Source organism: Electrophorus electricus, chromosome 2, assembly GCF_041902795.1.
Source record: "Electrophorus electricus isolate QZ-2024a chromosome 2, ASM4190279v1, whole genome shotgun sequence".
Taxonomy (NCBI): domain Eukaryota; kingdom Metazoa; phylum Chordata; class Actinopteri; order Gymnotiformes; family Gymnotidae; genus Electrophorus; species Electrophorus electricus.
The window spans coordinates 35,879,119-35,906,341 of record NC_137498.1 but is presented as its reverse complement, the minus strand read 5'-3'; the positions used below and the strand labels follow the sequence as shown (position 1 = coordinate 35,906,341).

Below are 27,223 nucleotides of genomic sequence, written 5' to 3'. Positions count from 1 at the left end.
GAAGCAACAAGAGTGAGAATGAAACTTCCATGAGATGCATGGACATTATCTTATATGAGGGTCAGCCAGACAGAGCAGAGAAATCACTGCCAATCAGGGAGAATAAAATAAGACAAATAAGAGCAAGACAAAGTCATAGACAGGTGCAATGGAAAGCAATGTTGACATCAGAATCTCAAAATGTGAACCACTTTTAAAGGTGATTTAACCTTATTTCCAGGACACCTCCCTCCCTAAAATATAGGCTATTTGACTTTACACGCACACACACACACACACACACACACACACACACACACACACACACACACACACACACACACACACACACACACATCAAAACATTAATTATGAGATGTTTCAACACACTATCTACATTACCATACTATACACCTTAGGGATAAGACAGTTAGAAAAACAAATTTACTCATGATTCCAAATGAAAACAGAACATGCTTTCAGACCAAACTGCTAATGGATATGAGTGCTTTTATCAAAGACGTGTGAAAATCCTCATTTAAAAAGTTAAATCAGGTAACACAAATAATATTAAAAAAGACAATAATTAAATGAGGTCTTCATCTTCCTCTAAATCACCTCCATTAAATACTTCACATGATATCCAGGAAAGACTATGATAACTTGAAGTATATGCTATTTATTAACTTAAAGATTTTAAATTTTAAATAATTAAACTTAACATGTAATGGCATATTCATTCAATAGGGATACTATATATATATATATATAATTTTTATTTTTATTTTTTTTCTTTTGTTTAGCTCTGAAGCCCCACGATCTCCATGGCACAGCTGTGCCAGATCTGTGTTTCTGAATAGTCTATCTAAGCATGACTGTACTGTAGCTCCACCTATTGTTGCCTCATGCTCAGTATTGATGGCATGTATATCTTTCGCCAACTCAAACTAGAAAAGAAGCAAGGGAGCAGGCATAATGAAAATTATGTGGTGCTATATTACACTACATGGCACAAACGGAGTACATAACACAATATAGAAAATATTATGAACTACCATCTGTGACAGTGGAATACAAAAATTCAAAAACAAGTATTTGTTTTACTAAAGTATTAAAAAATGTTTATCAAACATGTGTGAATAACACAAAAGAATTTTATGATTGAGGCCATTTATTAGGAGTAGTTGACTAACTGACATATTTCCCATGTTTGATAACTGATAAAGTCCATTCTGATTTTCCAGTTAATGGACAGCAAATGATGAATGTACATGTTAATAATGGACTCCTGTATATTTGTTATGCAATACAGTATTATAACGATGCTGATAATTGCAACGCCCATTAGTATCTGGAGTAAGCATCCCACTTCTACTAAACCGCCATGACAAAATAACTAAATAAATAAACCCAAAATAAAGAATTTGGACATGTGGGGATGTCCTGAGAATGGACAGTGCATTGTACACATGGATCATGATCTGAATTAACACTGGACCACAACAGGTGAATTCCTGTCAACCCAGCAGATTAAGTGCAGGAAACATGCCAAGGTGATCGCGGCAATGATGTTCTGCTGCTGTGATTCTTTTCTTTTGCTCTCTTTTTCTCTAGTCCAGTGGCCCGAATCCCATGACAAACAGAAGAATGCACAAGAGAGCTGCTGGAGAGTTCTATATATTTGATGTCATAAACCCTATCTCATCTGTGTTGTGTTATGCTGGCATCCAAAAAAACCCAACAGGCTGATGATGAATGGATGTAAATCAGCCTGGAAAACTGAGCACAGTGACATTATAACAGGTTACAGCATACACCCTGGGGTGAGACACACCTGTCTCTCTCTCTCTCTCTCTCTCTCTCTCTCTCTCTCTCTCTCTCTCTCTCTCTCTCTCTCTCTGTGTGCCACTCAGCAATCCAAGCAAGCTCAAATCAGTCCATTTCTGAAGATCTAAGTATTTTCATATGTTTCAGGGTTGACACAGTTTTATCTTCCTGAACATAAACACTGTGGATCACATTCTAATCAAATGTTTTACTTTAACAAAAAATATGATTACAAAATGGACCTAATTTATCTTCAAAGATTAAGCCCTAAACTTTGTCTTTTGTGTGTGTGTGTGTGTGTGTGTGTGTGTGTGTGTGTGTGTGTGTGTGTGTGTGGCAGTAAATGAGGTGGTCAACTGTTGAAATAGTACTGTCTAATTTTGTAATGGTTTGCTTGGTTCTCTATGCCATCATGTCCTGTTCAGCAGTGTACTGGAGAAAGCCTGACAATTTAATCTGCCAGAGTTCAAAAAGGGGGAGCAGGATACTGTTTTCTAAGCATGTATATTAGGTTGGTTCTGGGGGGGGGGGTGTTATTTTTCATTATACAGCACACAAAAATAAAATGAATTTACTGAAGGGTTTAGAACTCATAGAACCTTCAGTATGGTCATTAAAAAGGCTCGACTGGTTGCATTTTCCACGCAGGAAACTTGACTGTCATTTCCCTGAATGGATTATGTTTCACTACGTGATTTATTTTATTGTTTCTATATAAGCGAAAAACGTACAACTCTAAAGATTGCTTCCCTCCATTGCTCCGTATCGATACACTATATTCAGTGTTATTGGTACCGAACTTTAAAGTGTTTATTACTGGAAACGAGCAGTCCTGGATACTGACTGCTTCACCGTTTGCTGATCGATTCGATTAATTACACAGCAGAAAACAGGAACCTTTTACATGACAAAGATTGCTCAGTCCCCAACAAACATCCTTAACATTATTTGGCACGTATGGAGTCTACCCTAACGTTGAGTTAATTCAGCATGCACCTCTAACACTCATTAACTAACAAAAATCGATGGTGACTGTCATATTCTAAAATATTTTTTGCTTCAAAACATCCAACAACATGCCTGCATTTTCCACAACAGCATGACTAGTGCGCTAGTGTAATTTAAATAAAATCTTACCGTTACAGGGTTAAAACTTAGAGCCCACGCTGTCTTCAGTTTATTGTTCCTTATAATGTAGACGACTGAAAACCGCTGAAACTGAATTCCATCATCCGGAGCTCTAATAAGTTAAAAAGGTGATACTCTATTTTGCTATTTATCTCCCTTAAAAGCATATCCAGTTGGTTTAAAACATAAAGCACTTGGTGACGTTACAAATGGTACAATTTCAGGACAGCTGCATACTTTTTATGACCGATACGATGCCATCATTTTGGTACGCAAAGGTGGCGTTCGTATTTTCAGTTCCACAGACAGTAATCCAAGCGCTTCTAACTGTCTGGCGTGTCGTGTACTGAGCAAGCGTGCTTCTGACTCGCAGTTGACTGCGAGCTTCGTCACTCCGGGACACAATGTGTAGAGGATATTTCACTGCATGCGCCGCGTCGCGGTCGTCCAACTGCTCGTTAGAAAAGATTCACATAGCTGATGGGGTACATTGCCCTGTTGAGGTAGAATGTACGAAACCGAAAAATGCTTCAATAGACGCTGCCTTGTTTAAATAAAAGGAACAGCCTAATTACGACACAATAGCTACAACGGATACTATAATATCGGACATACTAAATAACGAAATGGGAAGTAACAATAAACTAACAAGTAAAGTGTAATGTTTATTGACAAAACATATGTAGGTTTTAACGCCAAATATTGAAACAGCTCCAAAACAGGTAAGATAAAGGTGGTACAATAATAATGATTATTTAAGCCTTTAATTATTCAGTCCACTGCATTTTTGTGACTCGTTAAGAGTTTCTCTCCATGTTTGTTGTAACACTTCAGTTATAGCACCTATAGGATTAGCTGCATTGCCCACGAGTTTGCAATAAACAAAGGAAATACTAGTATAACATGTGCCATCGACAGAAATTTGCCTCAGGTGGTTGCTCATTATTACTGATAGCACTAAAGGATATCTAAAGGTTTAAAGGATAGCTTCACAATTTGTCAGTCCATACCTTACAAATGTTGTTTCCCAAATTCACAACTCTATTGATATGCTTGCAGTTGCAAGTAGATCCAAAATCAAATGTGATATTAACCATTAAAAATACATCAATTAGAGCATGATTATACTGTCACTTTCCTGTTTTTCAAAAGATTGGTGCAATCATCTGACGATTTAAACGATCGCCTTAGGGGGGCACTGCAGTCAATAACTGCAGACGGTGGTCAGTTTCTCAGTAGTAAAGCTATCAGTTGTGTTCATGTGATTATATATGATGGGAAACAACCATTTTATTTTGGGATGGTTCCTTGGCTTAAGTTCCTTTTTAGCTCAATGAACTGGAAAATTTAAAAGTGGAATAGACAGGTATAATAATATCAGAAAAAGAGGTTACGATATAATCATATCTTAAATCTGTTCAGGCTAACATTTATCTGTGTTGTTGGTGTGCTTAAAACTTGAATTACAGTACCTGAAGACCTTCAAACTTGTGATTAACCTCCAGTGTTATGACCCATAGCTTTAAAGTGAGAAACCTAACTTTTCTTCATCAAAGTCAAACCACATGAAATTGAGCAGATTGCTTCTGACTGGAAGCATTGAAGCATGCAGTACTGAAATCTAGGGAGAATCACTATGGAGTTCTTCTGAATGTCTCTCCTGTCTAGGGGATTCCAGTGCTGGGCTTTGAAATGATGATGTAAAGCTATTTAATGCCAGGATATTCCTTTTCTGATTTGAAACTGCAACCTTGGGTTCATGAATGTGTGTTACTTTACCAAGGACCCATCAACAAAGGTCATATCACACCATGTTTCTCTACAAGTTATTGCCATTATGTTATTCTGCAGTGGTGTAATTTTCATGGAAGACCATCCAAGCCTTTTATGCTTTTTTTACTGCAAGCATCCAGAATCATTATTAAGAGCTCCCTAAGAAACATTTTAAGAGTTCATTAAAAATGTTGTGCTGTATCTCACAAGGTCTTAAATTGTTTGGTTTGGTGATGGGGCATGAACTTGAATTGTATCTGAAGATGAGTTGAATTTCCTGTCATCAGAGCAATAAAATTCAGATGTAACATAACCATGACTCTCCTCAAAACAAAAAGCTCCCACACAAAGCAGACAGGCACAACCTCTCTCTCATACACCCACCTATTCACTTATCCAAGGATGCACACACAGATGCACATAAATATGATAATGCATATTAATATCATGTTAACATTTTCAAAAAGATCTTGTTGCCTTTTTAGCAATAAATACTCAGTAGAGTATGCAGAAAAAGAAAATATCTTCTTGATTTAAAGAGGAAAGAATACTTGAGTAAACAGTACATATCCATGTACATATCTATGTTTTCTGTGCAAATGCACAGCAAGGTAAGATCTCATTTAGCCAATCTTTATAGTGGATTTCTCCTTACCACTTGTACATTTTGAACTGAAAATAAATGTTATAATCTAAATAACTGGCTGAGCTAATCCAACTGTCCTCTATCACACATCTTCTACATGAGCAGGAGGGATGTTCTATAAAGGGCAGACATACATGAGCTAAAGGTTAGGCACTGCAGGTAACACAGAGGCATCTGCCCTTACCACAGCTCCTAGCAGCTACCAGAGAGAACCTCCTACTGTCTCATGACTGAATGCAAAAGTAGAGGTGCATCTCCCCTCTTAGAAGAGGACATCAGGCCTGTATGTTACCAAGAGCCCAGTGTAAAGGCGGTCACATTACATCCTACCTGTTTCATAAGCAGATGTAGCTCTCTATGGAACAATGCTGATGCTATTAGTATTGAGTGTCTACCTCCAATAAAAACTCATTTGCCAAACTCTTGGTAACCTTGGGATATATGTTTTTTATTTTATGTAGTATGTATTATATGTTGTGTGGATCTTGTAAAGATTTTTGTTTTTTTTACAAATACTGTAACTACTATAAATATTGACTTCTTTTGTATACTGCTTGACATGTCTCTCTACTTGCATGCGCAGAGCACAGTGCACTCCACTATCTCTCAGCCAGCAGTGCACTCAAAACACACTGTGAAAGAACAAAAGGTTTGGGACTAAAAAAAGAGAATGATCACTGATCTGTAGCTTTGCATCTTGAAAGTCAACATTTAATACTGTTGTCTGTGTTTACTCTGTATGTACTGCATTTGTTCAGACCTACCTTATGACATGACATTTCCTTATACCTGAGAAACCACAGCACTCTCTGCATAACTAAATGAGACAAAGGAACCTTTTAGTTCACCAAACAGAATGACTCCTCCATCACCTATGGAAAGAGCAGAATGATTCTCGTCCTCACCACCATCACACACATTCACTCATGAAACCAAAAACTTGCCCTTTTGACATTAACATAATAAGCACCTCTACATGAAAAGATCCATGTTGTTGTAGTTGTAAAGAATCTTCCCTTTTGGAGTAGGATGATAATAATCAGTTCAAAATGTGCTATTTCCAGCTATCCAATGCAGGAGCTGTCTGTAATGTAACTACTTGAGCACTGATTGATCAGTACAGCTTCTCATCCATGAGTGTGGTTATCAGAGCCAGTGTCAGCTGCACTTATCATCCACTGCACTGGGTGCCATGATAACAAGAAACGAGACAAAGCCCCCCTTGTCTAAACCTGGGCTTTCCCCTGTGATCAAAAAGAGAAAACTAATCACAGATCAGCACTTTAGAAGAACTTCAAATAGAAAACACCTTTATTGTATTGATTATTTATTAGAAGCTTGTTGGTTTTCTTGTGTCTCAATTTAAAAGTGTAATTGCAAAGAAATGGAAGTTCCACAATGCACACCTTGCTTCTACATTCAGCAGTGCATTCATCTCAGGGGAAGCATGCTACCACCTACTAGCAGCCACACAGAAAATAGCATTTTATTAAGCTGCAAATTAGATTGTGCCAACATGTTTACTTGCCAAACCTTCTGAGGGCCACAGAATCTCTTTTTAATATAAAACCATTAACCTTTGCAAACTGCTACTGAGCTGATGCGGCACACTGCAAAGGATGTGAGATATAAATAAATAGATAGATAAATAAATAAATAACCATTCCCTTTTATTTTTCTTTTTAAAATGAATAAATGTTCAGAACAAAACATTTATAAATGTATAAAACAGTGCTAGCAAAGAAAGAGAACTGTAAAGATTTCCATTGCTAAAGTTTCAAAAATAAGCATTCTAAATAAATATATTTTAATTATTTTTTTCCAAAATAATTTTACAAAAGCAAAACATTAGAGGTTGCCAACATTTCAATATTTACAATATTTAAATGCTGACGCCTGTAAAGAAAATGTTGGATGTAATTTACCAAAACAATCTTTAAAGTATGAATACAGAACCCCACCTTGTGGATGTTTAGTTCACACAAAACATGCATCTGAGGCTTAGCTACGAAAAGTGACTAGCTATCCCTGCAGTGAAAGTCAACAACCCAGAACATTTAGCTGACCTGTCATCACACAAGTACACCAGGAGGCGCTACAGAAACATTTTTTAATAGTTGCATCTGGTGTACATAATGGTTTGTTACATTCCATTGTGCCCCTTTGCAAAAAGGGAATGAGAAGACTCAGCATTTGCTAGCACTAGAGACATTTAACATATTCAGGCATAAAAAGTGTTAATTTTTGGACTCTAAAATAATACAATCCTGGCTTATCCTTTAATTATAAATGTTAAGACACTATTAAGTACACTGTAACTACATTGAACCTGATCTGAAAACTATGCAGTTACTATGCAAACTATGCAGAGTGAGAAATGATAGGTTGGAACTGGTGGTCTTAGTATAAGGGGAGTTATAACAACACTTGCTATTGGTTGGAAATAGCTTCTTGATGTGATACCTGAACAGTAGAAACTGAAATAAATTGCACTAGATTAGAAATGTAGGACTGGGATGAATCTGAGTTCATAAATACATATTCATACACTTTTCACTAAGTAGGATATAGTCCAATCATGGCAGCTTTTCTAAGGTACATTGTTACGTTGCATGCATTAATAAACTGCAATCACAGTTGCAAATTAACCACACAATACACTATATAATTTTATCTTGGGTAATAAGTACTTATGATCAGCCTTCAACTAGTTATTTTAAAAAACTAATGCTTTTATGTTGGGTTCTCTTATAAGTTTTTAAGGACTATTTATTTCTCTTATATGAATATGACAAAGACAGCAGAGTCAGAAAAGTGTAGCACTTATTTTAACAGGGAGGGTTCTAAGGAGGGAGAGTTTATTGTTTTCTAATGGGGATCTCTGTGGGATATCAACAACTGGATTATAGTTGAAGGTTAAAACCCCTGCATTTTTTAAAGACCTTTTTCCCACTGAAATTTACATGCCCAAAAATGTGAATGTTTTCCTCTTAACAAATATACATAGATTAGGTGCAAAATCCCAATGTTTTAAAGGATTCCCACAGGAAAAAAAAATAAAAAAATGTAAACTTAGCACATTGTGTAAGTGTATTCTGTGAGGAAGGCTCTACATACACCATGAAAAAATTGAAGATCAGTTTAAACTTAACCTGTACATGCACATACTGGTATACTATTTGCATTTCATCTTTTATTACACAAAATGCAAAAGTTATTTTAAAAAAACATGAAAAAAAAGACTACATTGGGAAATTTGGTGTAACACACAGTGCAAACAAAAGGTTTACAAAAGATCTTTATAATTCACAAAGAATTTTAGAAATGTAAAACACTGTAGAAAGCATTAAGCAAGCCTGATGAAGCTTACTGATTTGAACGTGTGTATACTACAAATGTCAAAAATACAAACTTGAGTGAATATAACAAATGTGCAGTTAGTATATTAAACATTCACAGTGCAAATCCCAATCGTCAAAACATAGTACAACTTAGAAAAATATTTTAATATTCTGTTACTATCAGAATATGTTAAGTTACATACTGTTATCTGAGAAAGAGAAATACGTCCACAAAAGTGGATTCAAATTATTTTGAAGGGAGAAACATTTTTAAGCATGTGGTTTTATACTGGTTCTCAGTGCAGTGCTCTTGGTGGGATCTACTGCAGATGAGCCTGTGCATTCTGGGCTAGGCGTTGAAGCTTTCTAGAAGTTATCTTTCTTCGTACTTTCCATTTTTTGCTCTCTGAAAACAACAAATGATAGCTTAGTTACTTAATGTAATGATTCATAACTACTGGTAATTATATTTGACCAAACACAATCTCACTTACTTCTAGCACAAACATCCATACAGCTTTGTTTAGAGACAAAATTGTTGTTGCTCCCGCCACATCCTGTGTATATAAACTCTTCACACATCTTTGTTGCAGAGCTGTAGTAATATCTTGGAATGGAAGCTGAGCACTTCCCTTTATCCAAGACATCCTGGCAAATCACAGGAATGGCTGCAAAACAGCACCAAAACATTAAACAACACACAATAACTTTTATTCTTAAACAACACACATTCTTAACACTGTTATCTTTAAAACTGGAACTTGGCCTGTGTTTTAGACAGGATTCAGGTCTACTAAATGAAATAGATAAGAGGCACCATTGAAAATACTGAATCACTAATACTTTGCTTTTCAACTGCATATATTGAAATTAAATTGCATGGGACAGTTTGTCAAAAACATACTAAATCTAATCTAACCTAAGCCCAAATTATTTTATAGTGGAAAATTTTAAATGGCTATGAAATTGAATGCTTAGTTAATTGTCAGAACTGCAGCCTTAAAACTGCAAGTACATACATTTTGAAGGCATGCAATATTCCACGCATGACTGCTGGCTTTGGAAGTTGTTCTCATTTCCATTACATCCTCCATAGAAAAACTGCTCACACTGCATGGAGGTCATGTTGAAAAAGAAGCGCTTGTGAAGGGCCCGGCATGTCCCCATATCCCTTGGAAAACGACAAATTTGCGGAATTTCTGGAGAGGGAAAAACAGTGCATACTTCTATTAGTGCTATGTTAGCAGCATATCATTTGTATTAATGTTGCATCCATATATACATTTTATTTCATGGAAGCATCACTGGCGATTGCTATTTTAATATTACAGATATTAAAATTAATAATTTACAGAATAACAATACAGAGGCTCTAAAAGGTAGTAAATTTTCAAAAACACTTTGGTATTCCACCAAAATAGGTGTTGCATCCTCTTCCAACCCCACCCCCCCATACTTCATATTACTGAGGGAATGCAAAAGAATAGTACAAAAGGATACAAAATATTTCAGAAACATTATTTGCCACCCTGCCCTTTTAAGGGCTCTGTATGAAGGACACTGCAATATTTGACATAGAATGCACCCAGCTGAGACTAAGGTGTCATTTACAGTGATGCACTATAGTCATTAGGTCACGTATTTAAAAAACAAACACCCCCCCCCCCCCCCCCCCAAATAGCATCAGAACAAGGAGGAACAATTTGTGTGAGCTGATCACCTAATAATTATACAAATGTTGCATACACAAGTTGTAAATGTAAAATTTTTAAGTGTACAAGTGGTATCTGTTTACAAAGCCCTTTTGATATCAGACAGGAAGTGTTACATTCGAAGCACTGTTAAAAATGACTGTCCCATCCCAGATACATAATCTGTAAAATACCATCAGTTAATAAAGCTGTTATAAAACACCAACCCCGTCGAATTTGATTTTTGCCAAAATTTGATTCTGACATTCTTGGTTAGGTAGATTTCCTGAGATTAAAATGAAGGAATCCCATCAAGTCATATACATATATAGGAAGTAACATGCACAGCAGAAATGCCATCTAGGGTTCCACTTAAAGCACTATGCAATTAATCTTTGATAATAATTTAGGAGCCACAGTTGTACTGAATTTTGTACAACTTGTATATCAAGAGTTCTTAAGTATATAACCTACAAGTGAAGGATTTGCCTGCAACAGCTCTGAAACTTTGTCAGAGAACCCTTTAATAACCAGCTCCTCAGTGAAAACCCCACACCCCAACCACCATCACAACCAAATTTCCTTACATGTCATTACTATATCTTACTTTTACCTGTTGTGTCCCAATCTTCAAAATATGCGGTATATCGGAATACGATGATAAACACTTAAATCACCGAGCCAATAGGCCTATTAATATATCATATACGGACAAAGGACTCATTGGTCTGTAGTTACACCTCACCACTTAGCAAAAGACGTATAACAGGAAGAAAAAAATGGGGGAAAGGGGAAAAAAGATTAGAGCAAATTCAACTAGTTATTCAAATAAAATTGTGTGAAAATAATGTGTTACACCCACTTGGTATAGTGTAGCACGTTTTCCGACATTCTTGAATCGACTCGAAGTTGTTCGCGTTTCCTGAACAACCACCAAAAATAAATTCTTCACAGTCCTGGGACATTGTGTTGTAGTAAAAACGCGGTAAATATGCCCGACAGTGTCCTTCATCAACTTGTAAAAGGCACACTTCTGTAAGAAATTAAAGCAAGTTATCAGATGTCACGTGAAAATCAGAAAACGTGTAGCCGATAAAAATCTCTTTTATGCGTGTTCTAATTCGTTTAGACTAAATGTTTACCGTTAGAGTAGACCGATATTTTTTACACTCTTCGACCATCTTCATTCATAAAGTACAGTGAAGATAAGAAACTTTGTGATGAGAAAAATCTTGAAATTACCTTTGGGTTTTAGACCAAATACGCTCTGGAGTAAACTTGTGAGTAAAAGGCCACCAGTGAAAAGAGACTCCATTTTTATAAATCCGAAGACTCTAGCTTGAGATGTGTCTGGTGTGCAGCGACTGTTTCCTTCCATTGCATTTTATATAGAACTTGAAAAAAGATGTACGTTGGGTACTGGAAAGGGCGGGATGTAATTACTTCACTTCTTATTGCACTAATGTTAACTGACTGTAGTATGACGCAGGACCTGGTTATGTATTTGCGTATTGAGTACATTTTTCCATTAATATTTTAAGCATTCCAATTGTTAATACCTATCTAGTTTATGCTAAAGGAAATGAATAATTTATTTTCAGTACTCTCCCATATTTTCTATGGCACCAAAATATTATCCTTCCCTAACTGACTTACATAAATGATTGCAAAAGTAGAATTTTCCATTTTTTTTCGACATGCACTTGCGTATGTCATTTATGATTATAACACATTGACACTTAGCTAACACGGCAAAATATTATCTCGTCTCTAAGGAAATGCCATAATAGGGCACTGAGATGGTGTATTCTTTAAATGTCATTGTATCCCACCCAGCGATCACTTTCTACTCCGGTGTAATAATACTATAACCGTCACTCTTCTGTCGAAATAAGGCTAAACGCCAAAACAACTCCGAAAAATGTGGGCAGTGAACAATATGTAATAATCTCTTAACATGTTACGTAACTACTTGTTGATATATGGAGCGAAAAATGTTAGCGATCACATAGTTTCACTCTGATACGCTGTTAAAAGCTCTCTTCTAGGTTTCTCCTCTAGTTTTGGTTGTTATGATTTATTAAGCATGATGGTGTTTTCACTGTGACAGGATCCTTAAGTCAGAAACAGTCACATCCGTGAATCCTGTCTTAACAATACAGTTTTCAGTATATTTCAATCACCTGCACATCAAACAAAATCTCATTAGTTTGAAATCATTCTTATACACTTCTACATTGTGACAATTTATTTTAGAATGTATGAGCATAATATACATATTTTTGGCATCCTCATGTACAAAAAACACTTTTATTGCTATATTCATGATGACTGGGCAATTAGATAGCACATATTTCATTCAATTCTTGAGGGAACACATTTAATATAGTAAAAATGATGATACACTGCCCAGCATGACTAGTTGAGGATAAACACAGATTAACTTGTTTATCATTATAACCTATAATACTCTGTCTCCTTGACCTATATTGCTACCATGACAATATTATGGCCAGGCAATTAACATATCAGTTCTGCCTACTCTAAAATCTATTTAAATTTTGTGCGATGGCCAAAAATAGTCATATCATCAGTACTTTTTCTAAAGTCTGCAAGCTATGTAGTATTGCATGAGCAAAATAAGAGTGATTGTTTTAATAAGATTAAGAGATTATGTTTATACAGATTACTTTATAACCAGCACTGAGAGACAGATGGAAAATTTTCTGGCTACTTTCATGGTGGAAGGGAGCCGAATGTAAGTGGCAGTAAGTGTGGTTATCTTTATTGATTTTATGTCAAATCTAAAACTGTCAATTATAATTTTGTTTCAAAAATCATGGATATCATTTGATATTGTTAAAGAATCTGTCATTGATTTGCTATTTCACAGAGAATGCCAGTCATAAATGTGGAGAATCTCACAGACTTGGATAGGGCAAAAATGGAAGTAGCTCAGCTGAAAACCGAGGTGAAACTAGAGAGGGAAAAGGTAAGCTATTATGAGCTGCTGTCACTCATGTATAATAATTTATAACAATAATAGTGCAATGACAGTAAATAAAAAACAATGATCTTCACAAGCTGCAATTCATATTTAATTGGTGTAATCAGTTCAATTCTTGTGAATACACTTTTCCCATAATGTTCTATATGGTAAAGACTACTCAAAAAGCCAGTTGACACCAATAATCTACTCCACAAACTGAATTCTGAGTTAATATTCAATATTACGTTCCAGATGTGTATGACTATAACATAAGTGCAAAATTTATAGTAATGATAATAACTTATTATTGTAGGTGTCAAAGTGCTGCGAAGAAGTCATGGAATATATTCAGGGTGCAACAGACGAAGACCCCCTGGTCAAAGGCATCCCAGAGGAGAAAAATCCATTCAAGGAAAAGGGTGGATGTGTGATTTGCTGAACTGGACACAGCAATTCCACTAACTTCTACTATTTAGACCTTCAGTACTGCACATGGACACTTGTTATTGTTTAAATGTGGTAACTGCTCTAATGCCTGAGACAGGGAAAAACACAATTGAGGACAAATATTCAAATGACTCTGAATGGCTTGTTTGGCATTTTAAATAAATACCTTAGATGTGGACTCTCTCGTGTTGGTGTGTTTTCCTTTCTTAAGTCCTGTATTAAATAAGAATGATGATGATATGCAATGATAGTCAGAGCCTTGTTTGATGTCAAGGCTGTAGTCAGAATACATATTTGGAAGGACATGCCCTGCCCAATATTCAGATATTCTCAAAATGCCCCCACATATACATTTACAGAATTTGGCAGACACTCTTATCCAGAGCAACGTACAAAAGTGCTTTGTCATTAAGCCACAGATTGTATCTTAGCCAGTATATTAGTTTAGAGTTCAAGATACCCTTGAACTATTATTGTAACACCATTATTGTAACAATCAATCAACCATCACTACTAAGTTACTTGGAAAGTTAAATAGCCACACATTCAAGCAGTGCCCAGCAATGGTCCCAGGCATATTCAACTAACTTTAATGTTTTAATATTTTGTCAATCATTGTAGTAATGCATGTTGACATTGTAATAATTATTGTCAATCACTGTATATATGCATATGAACATGTCACGAGTAGCAGCTTTAATTTATTGCATATTTGTATAGTATCCTGTGGAGCTGTACTTGCTTATGATAAATGTGTTTATTGCTAGTCATGAGCAAGAGGAAGGATGGCAATGACATTCAGTAGTTTTTTGGTAAACCTTAGAAAAAAAACAAGAATTGAGAAAGAGTTTTCTGATGTAATAATAGCCAGTCATATCTAATAATGTGTTAACAATAAGAAATTGTCAATAATCCATTCCTGAACATCATGGAAAGAAATAACAGTTGTTAACTGATAATATTTCTTTCATGTTCACTCTAGATCGTTCAAAGTAGAGAGACAGTATGAGGATGCTGAAAGGTCAGGGAGAGCAGGTGACTTGGAGGTGAGTGAGAAAATGAACCAATATTGATCGTTAAGACCAAGTAATAATAATAATAATAATAATAATAATAATAATAATAATAGCAGTCATTTTATGTCATGAGATAGTCAATCCCCCCAATGTTCCATTCATGGCTACAGCCTTCTTTGGCTTTAAGATTCCTGTTGTGATTACATGAGGTGTAAGCCAAAATGTCACATTAACTGCTATGAACTTCGTTAAACTATTAGTCTGAATCCTGCAAGGATGTATACTGTTTTCGATCTCTCTGAAGCGAAATATCCAACAACGTTTTGAGGGAAAAAAGAAACATATTTCTGTGGTAAATTTATAAGAAAACAAGATACCTGCCTACGTTGTATTTTGAGTTATAGGTTATGTCTGCACGCATGCGCAGAGTTGCAGAACAACTGGGCAACAATGGCTTTATGTAGAAGAGTCTTGAGAAAACATTTGGGTATAAATCATGTTCTCAAATCAGCTATAGTTTGCCACGAGCGATACTTATCAGAATACGTGTCTGCTAAATCTCAGGACTCGGTCGAGACAAGTGATCATGTCCTCTACACACAGGAGCATTTTGCACTGAAGGACTCCCTAAAAAAGGTAAACTTTAGTTTTAGCTTGCTATCGCTAGCCATAAAGTATGACAGATTGCACGTTGTTAGGTAACTAATAGTTAACTAACGGTAGTGCACTTAAAACTTTAAAGTTCAAACATAAGTTAGAACTGAAGTGACATGATCCTGAAAAAAATATTGCTAGCTAGCTATCTTAGCTAATTCAAGTGTCGTATTACTATAACCTTAACCCTAGTCAGTGTAGGTGAGAGGTCATTGTACAACATATCTGCTTGCTCATAGCAGAAGCTTTACAAACTAAATAGCTACATAGCTAGCTAGCTTTCTGGCTATTTATATACCACATATATGGATTAAAACTATGACCTCGCTTGTCCCAGGTAAATCGGGGAAGGCATAGCTACGTCTGCGTCTTCCCATTTTTGAAATACAATCTATAACGCTATGGTTGTTATGTGACACTTAATTTCTGTAGACTCTAGCTAGCTGAATCCCCCAACGTCCCCGCCACTGACTAAATGCAAATACATCTGATATCTCAGCAGGGTACAGGGTAAATGTATCGAGATTTTCGAATGTAAGAACATTGAAATAGGACTAATACGAGGTAATTCAATAGAAAGCACAGTGATAGCACAAATAAAAGATTCGAGGACATACCCCTGGCCGGTTGAGCACTGTAAGAAATCAGTTATATGTCTTAAAACAGTTATCGCTAAGAAATTGAACATTTTGGTTCTAATGCTACATATCCATATTTACACCAGCTAAAAGGGTAAAAGAACTTTGGAAATAAACACTTGGGCCTTGTGGGATGTAGAACCTTCGGTTAAGATAAAAGGAAGTGCTAAGCCACAATTCTCCTGAGAGGAAGAACATCCTTTTTCTATACAATTTGAATAAAAGTTTCTTTGTCTTAAAATAGTGTAACTGAAAGCAGTTTTAACAAAGAGAAAGAATGTTGCGTTATGGCATAATCACCAGAGGATCACCAAACATTACAAATATAGAATCCAAAGCAGAAAATATGGATACTTTGAAGAAAACAATACTTTTTTGTCTGCTTTTTTTAATTGTCTTTTTTAGATTATCAGACATTTTCCCAATTGCCCAGTTTATGTACTGTAATGTCACTGGAAATTCTGCAATTGGGAAGTTGTGTTTTTTCTCTGTACTTCTTAATCAAAGAAGATACACAACATTTTTGACCATATTATTTTTTCTCCACCATAGCTTAATTTATTTACCAAACATTACTTTTACGACAATGCATAAAACTTTCCTATACAGGTGGACAGACAGGGTCTGCTTATATACTATACTGTGTTTTACATGTTCACATTCAGTAAATAGAATCTGCTGGCTAGTAATATCTTCTGTTTGCATACTCTATTGAAAAGAAGTTGATAGAGTGCACTCTTGGCCCCACATGATCTGACAAAGAAAACATCACTGTACTTTCCTTCCTCATATGGGCATGATAGTGTGGTTGGGTTAGGTGCCAGGGTACATTCATCCTATTTCTTTGACCTTGCAAGGTTTTGTCCTCATCACAAAGCAATAAAAACATTTTGTCCTAGACAGTAATACAGAAAAAAAGGTTTTGCCAAACAGACCTGACCACTGAGAATATAATCATTAGCATTATATTTGAATAAATATCATTGACAAAAATGTGACAGTCATATTTCTATGTTGCATAAACAATTAAATTTACTGTTTAAAGCAAGAATTATGAACAGGGGAGAAACTAAACCTGCTCCTGCTTAAAATAAATGAGCAAAATGAGATGATAAAAAAAGAGTTTTAGATTCAGCCAGTTTTGCTACTTGCCATTTTGTCATAATTATCTTTTCTGTATATAAAGTAATTGCTGTGACTGTAGAGCACAGGATAATGCTCTTTAGTGCATTTTCCCAAAGCTGGCAAATATTAGGCTGGTTTTAACTTGTATGTGTACAAGGTACTGTGTAAAATGACACGACGGGAGCTCATTTAAAAAAAAGGAAAATATTAAATGTCAGGACAGGGTGGCAGTCCCTTCACCACAGGACATGACTGGACAGGACATGTTTTTGACAGGAAAGGGCACTACAAGAAAACACAGTATAACAGGATTGGGACAGGAAAGTATCAAACAAAAGAGTATGAGGTGAATTGTTCTGTCACACACTATGGTTCATGAATCCCTAGCTCTTGATTTTTTTAATAAGACGTTCATGTGTTAACTATTTATGTGGGATTGGGGGAAAAACCCATAGCTTTCAAAAATAGCTGTACAACGTAGTTCATAAGTAAGTAATTTATGTTGTTTCAGTTCTGCACTGGAGTTGCACGAGTCATCGAATGTTCAGTGTTTTTTCAATACTACAATGTAGCTAACGATTCGATTCTGTAACATTCGATGCTTTCAACACTCTTGTAGTTCTCAATATGGCCCGAGGAACAGAAATCAGTATTCTGGTCATGCGAATCTAATTGCGCATGCTAATTTGACTCGGATGGGCTGCACACGCTCGTGCGGCAAGAAGGCAGCATAGACTATGAAAGGCAGTAACCTAGCATAACATGTGACACCTAGTTAGTTAGCATAGCTACGGTGAAAAGGAAAGATATTCTCTGTCGTCTCTGCGACTTGTTGGGAAAACGGGCTCAAGGTTTCAAGTGTCGGTATATTTTGCCTACATCGCCGATGAAGACACCCAAGCCAATAGATAAGACAAAACCAGTATGCAAAGTGTTATAAATCTCTCAACTGCAAAACAGGCAGCGCCAGCAACTTGACTAAGCATTAGGCCTGACCTCTGTAGTTTAAAGAGCTGAAAAAATGACAGGTTAGCAAAGATAAAGGCTACCCCAGGGAGTTTTCCTAAGTGATTAATGAAATGTTTCGTTTATAATTTAACTGTTGTTGGGTCAAGTTAATTACTCGTCAGGTGAGCTCATGTGTTCTTGTTTCCATCGCAAGTAGGCTATAAAGCATGTAGCCTACTTAATTGTTAAATTTCATGTGGGGTTATTTTAAACAGTAAAATATTGGTGTTTAAAACGGAGGATTGGGTGAGCAATTATGAATGTTCATGAACTCAACATCATCCAGTCAGGCTACCATTACATCTGTTCTAGACAGACACACAAAATATGGCAAAGACTCCAAAGAAGCCGGAAAAGAGCAGTGCAGGGAGAATGATACCACAGGAGACCACGTAGACGTGCTGGTTTTCCTAGCTAAGAACATTAAACAAGCAAAGAAACTCCCAAATGTAATTACAGAAAAAGAAAGTTTGAAATAATTGGCTTATTATATAGTAATTATATTTATTTAGCAAGATTCCATTTAAAAATCTTATGCAATCAGATTTTTCTGCACTCAATAAAATAAATATTTTACGTTCAGACAATGGAATAATATTCATATTTTTGTGGGGGGTTTTATGCCAAGGTATCATTTTGGTATCGAGAATTGTGATACTACACATGGTGCCAGTATCTGGTATCATGACAAGCCTACTCTGCACAAAGGTAGTGACATCTATATTAGGTGGCCCATGTGGAAGTCCTGGCTCTTTTTAGAACTGCTTCTTCTATTTAAGGGGATCAGAAATAACTAAACACATCATAAATAAAATGTCATATATAGTACTTGTCACATGTCTGCCAAATACTGTAAATGTAATACATTCTTGCTTTCCTTAGCAATCAGTCAATTACTGCCTGAAGTCTGCAACTTGTGCAGGATGTAGTACATGCTTCCAACATCAAGTTTAATAAGTATCTTAATTTCAACTGAAATTACGTTTTTTTAAACTTGACTTGAAAGAGCTTTTGCTAAACAGTCTTAAGAATCAGTTAATAGGCAGTCATATCTCTTAGAGAGTGGTAAATGAATGTCCAAGAGCCTTACTACTATTAGTCACCTATGACTTAATAGTGACTCAGCTCTGTTTCCCACCTCACTTAACCCCAGTGCCAAGTATAAGTGGTTTTCTGTTACACTTAGAAGGCATCATAGCTTAGCAATTTATGATGCTCTGTGTGAAACAAAGCTTTTCTGCATGTCATTCAGCAGATTTTTTTCCCACAGCAATAATATCAGTACTGAGATATGTTGTAAAATATGTTGTAAAGAAGGGAATTGGACACGAGATAATGTTGAGCACTTGGGGCTTTTGAACAAAATTAGCAGGAGAAATATGAGTGTTTCTGACCATTGACAGATGGTTACACTAAACTCTCTTATGGCTGGCAGATCCTTTAGTGCCGTAGCACCTAAACTGAAATTCTTCCCCTCTCTCTATAAAACCTTACTTGTCTTTCTCTTCTATAATGCTACCTCTTTCAACAGTATTTTTATCTGTAAATTCTTTTGCATTGTAAAGCGAATTTGGATTTGTGAAATAAAGCAAAATTATTTTAATTATTTTGTTACTTATCAAATGACAGATCCTAACTTCCTGTTAAATAAAATATGTAAAGGATATGTGACAGACAGTATCACATAAGAGGATTAAATGGGTCCTCTGGCTGCTGTGCCAGGGAGCTGACTCTTTGGTCCAGTTGTCAGAGCTTACACTTAACTCCTGTCGAACCTGGATTTGAGTCTCGGGTGGGCTGGCTGACTTGAGCCTTTGTTAAAGGATAGATTTGCTATCTTTCAATACATGCCTTATTAAAATGTCATTTTCCATGTTTGAGAATCACACGTGACTTGGCCGATCATTTAAGCACTGACGATATATTGTTCCACTGGAGGCTCTCCCCACAATATAAATTTACATGTACATTTACAGCATTTAGCAGACACTCTTATCCAGAGTAACTTACAAAAGTGCTTTTAAATTTACTCATAGAATACATCCTAATCAGTGCAGTAGAGTCCAATATCCCAATGATCTAGAATACTGTAGAAATACAGGGATCACTGCTGATGCCTAGAAGTATCAAATACATAAGGTCTATCTTAAACAATAATACGTGTAATAAACAATAAGGACTAGAGTTTGTTGGACAACATCAGTGTAATAAACAATACCCTACAATAAGTATTAATTGATCATGAACTAACTATAGTGACTTACCTCAACCCATATAAAAATTAGAGCCTACTTTACTACTGAGGCTTTCTGTTAAGGCTACATTTATTTTCTGTTTGTTTTTGTATCTTTCTTATATAGAGGATTTGTTGTAGTTACTAACATTGATATAAACACATTAAGTCTTAACTGTTCATTAACTGTTAATTTGATTTGCAGAAGAGTTAGGTTTACACTGAAAAGTTAGATGTAGCAGAATTGCTGATTCTGAATTTTTGTGAAAATGTTTCATAGTTTTTAACATGTTAGTGAAAAATTAATCTTAGGAGTTTTGTATTCAGTTAAATAATTTTGTCACCATATACACAGGTGCACAGAGCAAGCCTTTAACAAAATGTATTTTAGCTAGCCTCGGATGTAAACATTAAACATATAATGCATTTTACAGGGGAAAAAATGAGAGCAGTAGGCTTTAGTGCAAATAATACAACACATTAAACATGGGATATAAATGGGATAGTATATAACCCAAGACTTAACATTTAGTACACAGTTGAGAGATACTGGGCATACAAAATATAGAACTGCTGAGAGATCATTTGCTCTGTTCAGGCTTGTTAGGTAGAGTGCAGTACCAGTGTCTACATCTTTCTTCTGATAATAGTTACATTAATACAGAAGTGGCTTTACCAAATGCAAGCTGGGTAAAGATTTCCAAACATACAAATCACTGCTTTTTGACTACTCTTGCAGATCATTGATCGGGAGATCAATCCTCATGTTGATAAATGGGAGAAAGAAGGCCAGTTCCCTGCTCACAGGATCTTCAAGATCCTAGGAAGTGCAGGATTCTTGGGAGTCAGCAAGCCTGTGGGTGAGCAGACAATCAGTTGCTAAATTAAAGTGTCTTAAATTCTTCTCATTTTTCTGAGAGAATGGGACAATTTTGAACCTTTGTATAAGAATCCAGCATTTGATAATGGCAACATTTATTTAAAGTTGTGTTCTTATGAATAATCTCCATCCCAAAAGAAGAGATATCATATTTCCGAGCTAAAATCTTAATTCACTCAGGGGCACTTAGACTGCCCTCAGAAGGCACTAAATATCCATCCTGAAGCAAATGTGTCTTCAGAAACTGGACTTTTTTTTTTTCTTTAAAAAAGATGTTTTAATAAGGTAAATGATTAAATGTACATTGAGTGAAATTTTATATCAAAGGTGGAAAAAGGTATAAGGAGTAATATTGGTAGGACTTTTTATACCGTGAAGAGGAACTGAATGGTGTTTTTTGAGCTGGAAAGCATCACTTACAAAAGTTAGTTTTGTTATGTTTAAATGACTAATGGCTAACCGTGTAATCAAAATGGAGCCAATAGTATGCTCAAAATACTGTGTGTCCCACAACAATATCATTTTTCCTATTCACAATGCTTTCTCATAGCCTGAAGAATTCTGTTTTTATACATCCTGTTTGTTACATGGATCTGCAGAGGAAGGTTTTTGTTGTCGAGAATGATGCTGAGAGCTTGTTGTGTTTTGCCAACGGGAAAATTACTTTATACATCTGTAGGTCAATGGAGAGCGACTATCACATTAAGAAGTGCTGACACTAGGAGACTTTTGCATTAACAGGCAGGATTAAAAGAGGGTTTGGGAAGACTGTCCTGGACTCAGGATTACCATCTGGGATTACCATCAACTCACCTCATTAAATACACAGCATTTGATACTTCTGAGAGATTCTACATATGTATGATATAATAATTTAAATGGCTAATGTAACAAACATCTATTAGGTTAAAAATGAAGGATTTGAGCAGAATAAGTGGGAGCCTATTCAGTGTGTAAGCAGTTAGTGTAAAACAAATTTGTTTCCCATTAGTCTTAAAACAAAGATGTGTCATGTTTCCTCATACATAGGAGATGAGCAGGAGATTATACTGAGTCTTGATTATTGTGCTTGGTCAGGCCTTTTTGCTTCTTGTTAAGAGTTTAACTAAATTCTTTACCTTAAAACGCTCACAAAAGTTTTAATTTTTAAATAAAAGCCACCAGTGTCACTGGGCAGGAAAACTGACTAACACTACAGGACTTGTTATTCCTATTCATGAAGTATATAGTGTAGTCAGACACTTGCTTATCTTGGCACCTTACCTTGTTTCTTTTCCTCTTTAGGGTGGTTGTATCAAGCCCTTTCAAATGTATGAAAGCAGTCTCCCCTGGACATCCTAATCTGTGTCTGTGCCTTATCCTTTGTAACTTTTTTTGATTACTCAAATGGAAACCACAAAGGACTGCTGTGTAAATAAACCACAGATATTACTTTTGTCCTGTGTTGTACTCTAAACATTACTGCACAGCTTGAATCATAACAATTCTATCCTGAGTCAGAGTGAACAGTTTAATACTGAAAATACTCTTCACACTACTGTTACTCTGGAAAGCCGATGCATGGTTAAGAAATACACTTGAGTGTAGCTGCATTATTTGATTTCATGTACATCTACTAACTCAAAATGCAGGTGCAAAATAATTTGGGATCAACAGAGCTTCCATAATTAGGGGTGTGGGTTACATGGCTCTCTGGCATGTAGCACTAAAATCTCTCTCATACAGTTAACGCAGACAGAATCAAATTGCATTCTGTATGCTCTTGTAAATAACTACAGAATGGCCTGAAGGCACAGGTTGGGCTCAGTAGCTGTTTGGCTCTCTATGGGACTTCTATGCGTGGCTGTTTTACGTGGCTGTTCAGACTCACTGCAGCCTCTTTTTTGGTACTTTGAGGCATCATTACTGCAATATCTTAATCTGTATCTGTTTCCTGTGCTTTCACGTTCCTCTTTTAAAGCCTGAATGCACCATCACAATAGGAATTGACCTGTGATATTACAGGAAATGGGTGGAGAGCTCTCCTTTGCCACTTGACATGTTGTAAAGTGGTGACCCAGTGTCCATTTACTTCACAAGTGTATTTTCTGAAGGAAAAAAAAGGCCCGAACCATTACTGTGACAAAAACATTCAGCTTTATTTAACCTTTTCCAATTTTTATGCAGCAGGATGTAAGATGCTGGTAAGGAAAAGCATACACTGAGTGGGAGGGATCATAAAAAGGAATGCATTGGGTATTTGTGTTGGAAGCCCCGAAGTCCAAATGGGTGGAACTGCAGAGAATTGTGGAAAATAACAAGGCTAAAATTCTGTGGGACCTCTGGACCCAGACAGACAAATAAATAGTTGATAACCATTCTGACATCATGACAGTAGCTAAGATGCAGAAAAACAGCAGTGGTAGTAGATATGGTAGTCCCAAGTGATGGAAAATTACTTGTCCCAAGTGACAAAGAAAATTCAAGGGACTGAAAGAAAAAGAGAGAATGTGGAGGGTTAACACCAAGGTTGTTCAGTTGCTGATAGGGGCACTTGGGGTTGTGACCCCTAAGATGGAGGAGTGGCTCCAAAAGATCTCAGTTATGACAACAGTCTCAGCATAGAAGAGTGCAATCTTAGAACAGTGAAAATACTACACCGTAACCTCACAAAATTGGTGTGAGGCAAATGATATGACCATCTATTGGAAGGGTGAGGCAGGAAAAGTTTCCTCTTTGAAGTATTAAATTAAATGATAGTATTTCAAAAAGTATAAAGGTTAGTAGTAATAACTGTTAGTAGCAGCAGTACTAAAACTAATCTGCATTTTAACATTTAATCTTAATGCTGTTAAGATTTTTAATAAAACCAAGTTAGATTCCTGTCATTAACCAGAAATCACCCTTTTTTTGAGCTGTATCACCAAGATGTCACCAGGTATTAGGAGTTCATGCCTGAAACAATTATAGAACAGCTAAGAAAACTTAAGATTGACATGAACAAGTCAGAATTAGGTTTCTTTTTGAAAGTGTTCCCCAGAGACCCCAATTAATGAGATCAGAGCTGGTGTTAATGATGTACCTGTTATGGTAATGAAATCCGAGATGATGAGATGATTCATTTGGGCTTTGCTGTATTGTTTGATGTTGGCAGAGTATGGAGGTCTGGGACTGGACTTCAGCTATAGCGTGGCTGTGGCTGAGGAGTTGGGCAACATCAACTGTGGGGGCATTCCCATGGCCATTGGAGTCCAGAGTGATATGGCTACGCCTGCACTGGCCAGGTAATTTTTTTGTGCTTGCAGTCAGAGGAAATATTTAACCTGATTTATTTTTAATAAAATCTAAGTTCAAGGGTTTCCGTTGCTTCTTTTTCAGTTACAGTTATGACATCAAGAAAACACCATACTGAATAGGCTAATAAATAATGTGTAATTATGGCTATAAGGAATTTAGTTGAACTCTGTGCCACTATAGGTTTGGATCTGCAGCGCTAAAGAGAGAGTTTCTGCAGCCTTCCATAACAGGAGATAAAGTGGCATGTCTAGGAGTGAGTGAAGTTGGAGCTGGCTCCGATGTTGCAAGTAAGACTTCACTTTGCCCAGGGCAACCACTAAACAAGGGATATAAAATGACAAAGGGGGATGTGAACCTAATTATTTCTTAAACTGAACACTTCAAAGCATTTTAGGCATAGTAAGATTAAAGAACTTCATGGGGATATCATGCAGAGCTAATAGACACCCCATAGTTTTAGCAGTTTTTTGTTTGTTTTATGCAGGTCCTTTTTTTGCAAGCATTTTGTGCCTTTACATTTTTATGCCAGTATTCATGTGTAGACTTTATTTTTTACATTTACTGTTCTGGAATTTCAATTAATTTTCCCAAGCATGAGCCACTGTGAGGCTTGTGAGGCTTTAAAGAGTCTAAGGAGAAAATGTTTTTTTGTGTTCTAGGTATCAAAACTAAGGCTGTGCGTAAAGGAGACGAGTTGGTCATTAATGGTGGAAAGATGTGGACCACCAATGGAGCACAAGCAGACTGGATGTGCCTACTGGCCAACACCAGTGATGGACCTCCACACAAGAACAAGTCCCTCATATGCTTACCCATGAATCTACATGGTGATGAGCATATGCACAGTTTTCTCCCCTAACAGTGTGGTCATTGGGAGCTCTTACTGTGTAGTTTTTTTTCATTGCCATGGCATTGATAGTAGTAGATGCTAGTATTTATCTCGTTTACAGGAATCCATATTGCACGTAAGATTGACAAGATAGGGATGTGGTCGTCAGATACAGCAGAAGTGTTCTTTGATGATGTTCATGTGCCCTGTACAAACATCATTGGCCAAGAGGGCATGGGCTTCACATACCAGATGCTGCAATTCCAGGAAGAGCGCCTTTGGGGAGTAGCCAATGGTAAGTAATGGTGATGCTTCCCATGTGTCTCATATCCTGAAGTACTCCCTACTAGTGAATAATTATGTGGAATATAATTAGTCCAGGATAGTCTGAACAGGGATGAACAGCAGTACAATTTATATCATTATATCTGTATCTCCATATCTCAATGTTTTTCTTTTCCTTTGATGTCAGAGTGATTGCACAAAATGGCTACCACATGTGCAGAAAATGCCCATCACCTGAAATGGAAATATTTTTCTTGCTTTTTTTCCTAAGAAATGTTCTTCTTTGATCTCAGCACCATTCTGCTTTTTCGTCTTTAAATATGTTTACAATAATCTTTGTGAAATACAGCACTCAAATAATTTGCGATACAAAACTTCTATCTCTTGCCATTCATTGTATATGGGAAGAATGCAGAGATTTTCCAACCAGCCCTGTTTTAATTAAAAGTTCTGACAACTATGGAGAAAGTGGTGCAAGAGACAATTAAGTACACTCGCCAGAGGAAGATCTTCCAGCAGCCAGTGCTGTACCACCAAGTTGTGCACTTCAGGTTAGCAGAGCTCCAGACTGAAATTGAGCTACTGCGCTCCCTCCTCTACCACTGCACAGGTGAAACTCATTTCAGGCTATTTTCATATGCTTGCTCCATTGTTTCTTAAATTTCAAATTTGGGATTAGTGTAATGTCTGATAGCAGAAAATCTGAATATGATATTGTAAACATGTTTGAGAATTATTTTTTTCCATGTTAGCTCTCTACATCAAAGGCAACGATGTAACAAAGCTGGCTTCCATGGCGAAGCTTAAGGCAGGCCGCCTAGCCCGGGAATTAAGCGACAGCTGCCTGCAGTACTGGGGAGGAATGGGCTTCACCAGTGATGTCCTGGTCAGCCAGTTCTATAGGTCAGTCCCCAAACATCGCTTTCAATTTGATTCCACATGACCCATTATTAAGCAGGAGTGACACCTATTGATATGAGACATTGAAGCAACACAAATGCATTTGCCTCATTTCTTAGGCAGTAGATCCAATTACCAGATGGTTGTTTCTAATGCTTCAATTATAATTTACATTAAAGTAAAATTATTGTTCCACATAGCCAACCTGAATACAATTGTTGTTGTCACAAGGGATTCCAGGGTGTTGTCGATTGCGGGAGGAGCGGATGAGGTCATGCTGTCAATCATTTGCAAGTACATGGACACCTTACCCAGGAAGTAATACCAATAATGCGTAAATGTAACATGATAAAATGCATTGTGCACTTAATGTAGCATGGAAATCTAATTCAAGCCTTTTAATGAAGGCTGTACTGCATCTTCCCCTTACATGTTTTTAATTTTTTAATGAAAGCTGCTCACTTTAACAAGACTATATACAAGTTAATTGTAATATTTGCAGTTGTCACAAGTAAACCCTGTATTACTTGTACTCTTCTGTTTCTCCATTTCATTCAT

General features: G+C 36.4%; 4 protein-coding genes across 7 annotated transcripts in view; 2 read left to right on the top strand and 2 right to left on the bottom strand.

The window, feature by feature from the left end:
- Nucleotides 1-3,371, bottom strand: part of calcr (calcitonin receptor) — a 33,203-nt gene extending 29,832 nt beyond the window's left edge. For 3 of the 4 annotated variants that reach the window (XM_081701598.1, XM_081701606.1, XM_035528880.2), the window contains exon 1: nucleotides 2,944-3,371. The gene's annotated coding sequence lies outside the window, so the exon portion shown is untranslated. The remainder of the gene's footprint in view (nucleotides 1-2,943) is intronic. The other variant, XM_081701612.1, reaches the window with a different exon arrangement.
- A 5,155-nt stretch (nucleotides 3,372-8,526) lies between these two features.
- tfpi2 (tissue factor pathway inhibitor 2) lies at nucleotides 8,527-11,786 on the bottom strand. The gene is made up of 5 exons (XM_027012130.3): nucleotides 11,628-11,786; nucleotides 11,248-11,418; nucleotides 9,714-9,893; nucleotides 9,189-9,362; nucleotides 8,527-9,100 (listed from the first exon to the last, which is right to left on the bottom strand). The coding sequence occupies exons 1-5, from the start codon at nucleotides 11,761-11,763 to the stop codon at nucleotides 9,015-9,017; spliced, it is 747 nt and encodes a 248-aa protein (XP_026867931.1). The 5' UTR covers nucleotides 11,764-11,786; the 3' UTR covers nucleotides 8,527-9,014.
- A 1,309-nt stretch (nucleotides 11,787-13,095) lies between these two features.
- gngt1 (guanine nucleotide binding protein (G protein), gamma transducing activity polypeptide 1) lies at nucleotides 13,096-13,999 on the top strand. The gene is made up of 3 exons (XM_027012131.2): nucleotides 13,096-13,153; nucleotides 13,279-13,377; nucleotides 13,688-13,999. The coding sequence occupies exons 2-3, from the start codon at nucleotides 13,282-13,284 to the stop codon at nucleotides 13,811-13,813; spliced, it is 222 nt and encodes a 73-aa protein (XP_026867932.1). The 5' UTR covers nucleotides 13,096-13,153; nucleotides 13,279-13,281; the 3' UTR covers nucleotides 13,814-13,999.
- Nucleotides 14,000-15,249: 1,250 nt separating this feature from the next.
- Nucleotides 15,250-27,197, top strand: zgc:85777. The gene is made up of 9 exons (XM_027012104.3): nucleotides 15,250-15,473; nucleotides 21,235-21,355; nucleotides 24,509-24,638; nucleotides 24,832-24,938; nucleotides 25,311-25,478; nucleotides 25,602-25,775; nucleotides 26,214-26,375; nucleotides 26,518-26,668; nucleotides 26,897-27,197. Exons 1-9 carry the CDS (start codon nucleotides 15,288-15,290, stop codon nucleotides 26,985-26,987), a joined length of 1,290 nt encoding a protein of 429 aa, XP_026867905.2. The 5' UTR covers nucleotides 15,250-15,287; the 3' UTR covers nucleotides 26,988-27,197.
- Nucleotides 27,198-27,223: the final 26 nt, after the last annotated feature.